The sequence below is a fragment of the Pundamilia nyererei genome, unplaced genomic scaffold (assembly GCF_000239375.1).
Source record: "Pundamilia nyererei isolate P.nyererei 1_Seehausen unplaced genomic scaffold, PunNye1.0 scaffold00372, whole genome shotgun sequence".
Classification (NCBI taxonomy): Eukaryota; Metazoa; Chordata; class Actinopteri; order Cichliformes; family Cichlidae; genus Pundamilia; species Pundamilia nyererei.
In genome coordinates this window covers 100,607-104,251 of record NW_005187773.1, presented here as the reverse complement: position 1 = coordinate 104,251, position 3,645 = coordinate 100,607, and the positions used below count along the sequence as shown (strand labels likewise).

Below are 3,645 nucleotides of genomic sequence, written 5' to 3'. Positions count from 1 at the left end.
CACACCAGCATTTTATTTGACTTATTTAACTTTGTTTCTCCATAGAGTTAATTATTAAATTAATTGATTGACCATTTTATAAGACACTGTATTTACTCTCCTCCTGTAGTTTGTGTATGAGTTAAATCTGGGTGCTGCAGAGATCTGACTCCTATCTACATGTTAGAAACAAACGAGTAACTGCATGATGGAGGATCACATTCTTTCGTTTATCAAATCCATTTAATGTGATCCAGCCGCTGCTGTTGAAGAATAAGCCACAGGAAGTGTCAGCAGGATGCTGATGTGGCACAATGACAACAGGCTAAAAGGAAGACCAGCACAGAGGCTCTGCTGGGGGAACAGCATCATAGCTGGTGACACCTACAGACAGACTGAAGTGATGGCTATGTGTTCATGTGACTGGCTGCACACTGGAAACATTTGAAGCTGTGGTGGAGAGGAGGTCATTATGCAAGCTTTCGACCACCCTCTGCACCACTTACAGCAGGCAGCAGAGGACCTTCTCTGACAGACTGATGGAGCTCCACTGTGACAAGGACAAATACATTAAATCTTTTATACCTTAAGCAACTCATCTGTTCTCTCCTCCACACAGTTGTCATTTATAAGTTTGCTTTACAAACGTGGACATTACAGCTTGCAGGTGAATCTTCCCCTTTTAGTACAGCTAGCCAAGTAGCAAAGATCCACTTACTGCTAAAGACACAGAGAGTGAAAGTGAACATAAAACCCATTGTTGCAGCCAGAGGCAGCGTAAAGGTGATCCCTTAAACTGATGTGTAGTTTTAGTGTCCTTATTTTCCACTGGGTTATCAATTCTGTCACTAGTTAGCTAACATAAGCTAATATAAGTCAACCAACCTGGTGAGGTAACGTGTTGTACTTACAGGAGATAAACTTTAAACACTTATTTCTTAAATCCAGCTTCACAGACAGAGTTACATCTATGTCAGTGTTTCAGAGCAGGGCTACATGATGTAAGCAAGCCTTTATATGTTTGGTGTTTCATGACTGCACTGTCACAGCTCTGATGACTCTCCACTCCACGTGGATTCTGACTTTCATTCTTCTTCTCTCCAGAGCGTACCTCCACCTCTCTGGACGCTCTTCCACCTCTCCCTACGGATCATAATGTCACCTGCAAACATCATAGTCCACAGAGACGCCTGCCTGACCTAATCTGACAGTCTGTGCAAAGAGGAAGGAGCTCAGAGCAGATCCCAGGTGTGATCCCACCACCACCGTGAACACCTCACCACTGTCTCTCTGGCACCACCCTCACATATATCTCTGCCACTCCTGGCCTCCTCATGCACATCCTTACAGACACAGTGAAGCTCTTTCTGACCTCCTCTATAATAAACACCATATCTGTAGTGCTCTTTCTCAGCATGAAGCCACACTGCTGCTCACTGATCATCACATGTTCAAACTACTTGTTATATGTTTGCTGTGCCCAAATAAAGTGTATCTCATGTCATTACTGACTTATTTAAGCTAAAGGCATATTATTTTATACAGTTCGTTTTCTCTGTCCCATTATGTTCACTTCAGATTTGTTCAGGTTTTATGTGAGTCTATTTTTTATTGTGATTTTGATCTTTTGTACTGTGTTCTTCAAACCACGTTCTAACTATTTTGGGGTTATACAAATACAGTTTATTTTTAGACTCGCAGTAATATCTGATTGTAACCGAAACACTGACACGCTTTTTATATGTAGTCACGTAAGAGTAAAACGTATTTCATGGAAAATGCAAATGAAGGCACGTGCTGTCGTTCGTGGATGAAAATTGATGGTTTTGCGACAGTACTGGCAAGTGTCGCAAACGTGTGGGAGGCTTTGAGCTGCTCGTTACGTAGAGGCTGCCGCCTACACTGACCTGGATATCTGTGGCCGAGGAAGGCTCTGCCGACCTCGTTTCATATCAGTGCTTTAGGACTGCGGCACAGCGCGCGGACCTGTTTGCAGCTGCAGGGCCCTCGTGCTGAAGGCTTTGAACAGCAGCGGTGCGTCCGCGAGGACGGACTGTTAGCAGCCTAATGGGCTGGATCGATAACAAGGCCGGGCTGAGGACAGTTATCGTGTCATGTCTGTGTGTCTCTGATCACGCCGCGTGTCCGACTTGCTACTGCGTGGAACAGGGTCTCTGTGTCGTGCACCTCCGTTTACTCCGACATCAGTATTTACTTCTCTGAAGCAAGGAAGTGGAGCTGGCGGAACTCGGAGAACGTGAGGCCGGAAGTTGTGTGACTTGACCGCCATAATAAAAGCCCTAAGAAGTTTTGTTTACGCTTATAAATGGCTTCTGGGGTTAAACAGAGGCGTACAACTGGAACAAAACTACAGCCAACTTGTCATTTGTAAAATAACGTTTCGTCCTTTGCCAGTGCCGTGTATCCCGAATGATCTATCCACGTTGGTCGGCTTTATTTTGGAGTGTGCGAGCGGAAGTCGCCCTTGGCTCTGCGTGCGCTGACACTGGTAGGAAGTGGGATGTGGCCAGGATGTATTTATGCTGCTGTCCGAGATGTGAGAGTCAGTAAATCAGCTCTGCCTTTAGAGCCCGTGTTCCCCGGCGCTCACAGCGGGGGTACGCTCACTGACGCTGCCCGTCAGCGTGGTTCGTGTCAGGGGTCGAAGCAGCGGCCGCAGCCGCTGTGCTGTCCCCGCCTGGACGGCACCGTGCCCGGGAACAGTTTGTTGAATTTGCGCGTGGCTGTAGCCTGAGCTTTACGTAATGACAGCATGTGAATGACACGTTTGGCTTGTGACTTTCTTGCCCAGCACTGCACATCCACGGTTTTAAACACATGTCAAGAACTCAGCCTCAGATGATGATGGAGTCCTCTGTCGCGCTCGGCAGGCTGGAGCTGGCCCACAGCTCCTCCGCGGGTGGGGTGACCTCTCGGCTCCCCGGAGGCGCACCCCCTAAAGAAAAGCCCGGCCAGCCACCCTCAGGGCTCCAGAGCCAGGCTCACCTGAACGGCTGCGTCCCGCTGTCACATCAGGTGGCGGGTCACAAGTATGGAGTGGATAAAGTGGGTAAGTCAGCTGCGGACACGACTCTGATCACCCTGCACTTACAGGTCCTGCCACAGAACCACCTCTGTGCTCGCCTTCGTGTGACTTCATGTTAGCTGGTTATTCAAACGGAGATCTGACTTAATCCTGACAGGTGTTAACGCACCTTTACATGCAGACACTCACTCCTTTGTTTGTCGTCATAGAATCCGCGCTCACCAAAGAAGAGACATCAACTGTTTAGCAGACGTGTGTCTAATGTCCATGTGTGCAAACAGCGAACTTACACACTGGACCTTTTTTCAGTGTTTCCATGATAGGAACACATGTGTCAGTTTCTCTTTGCAGTTCTCTCTGTGCTTTGCAAACGTCGCGCTCTACAGTATCATTTGGAGAGTTCGTTGAAATGCCGAAATTCAGAAAGTTGTCCATCGTCCCGCTTGCTGCAGTGTAGGGGTGAGCGTTATACACTCAAAATTATAGCACAACATTTCAGGAAAACATATTTTCTGTATGTGTGATTAGGGATGGGTGTCGATAAGATTTTCACGATTCCGATTCCATTTTCGATTCTGTTTAACGATTCGATTCTTTATCGATTCTCTTTAAAAAAAAAA

At 47.0% G+C, this 3,645-nt stretch overlaps 1 protein-coding gene across 1 annotated transcript in view; it reads left to right on the top strand.

Annotated features, from left to right (window-relative positions):
• Positions 1–1,822: 1,822 nt before the first annotated feature.
• ipmkb (inositol polyphosphate multikinase b) overlaps positions 1,823–3,645 on the top strand; it is a 16,307-nt gene continuing 14,484 nt past the window's right edge. Inside the window, exon 1 of the mRNA XM_005752682.1 lies at positions 1,823–3,049. Coding sequence (XP_005752739.1) covers positions 2,818–3,049 — 232 coding nt within the window. The 5' untranslated portion in view covers positions 1,823–2,817. The remainder of the gene's footprint in view (positions 3,050–3,645) is intronic.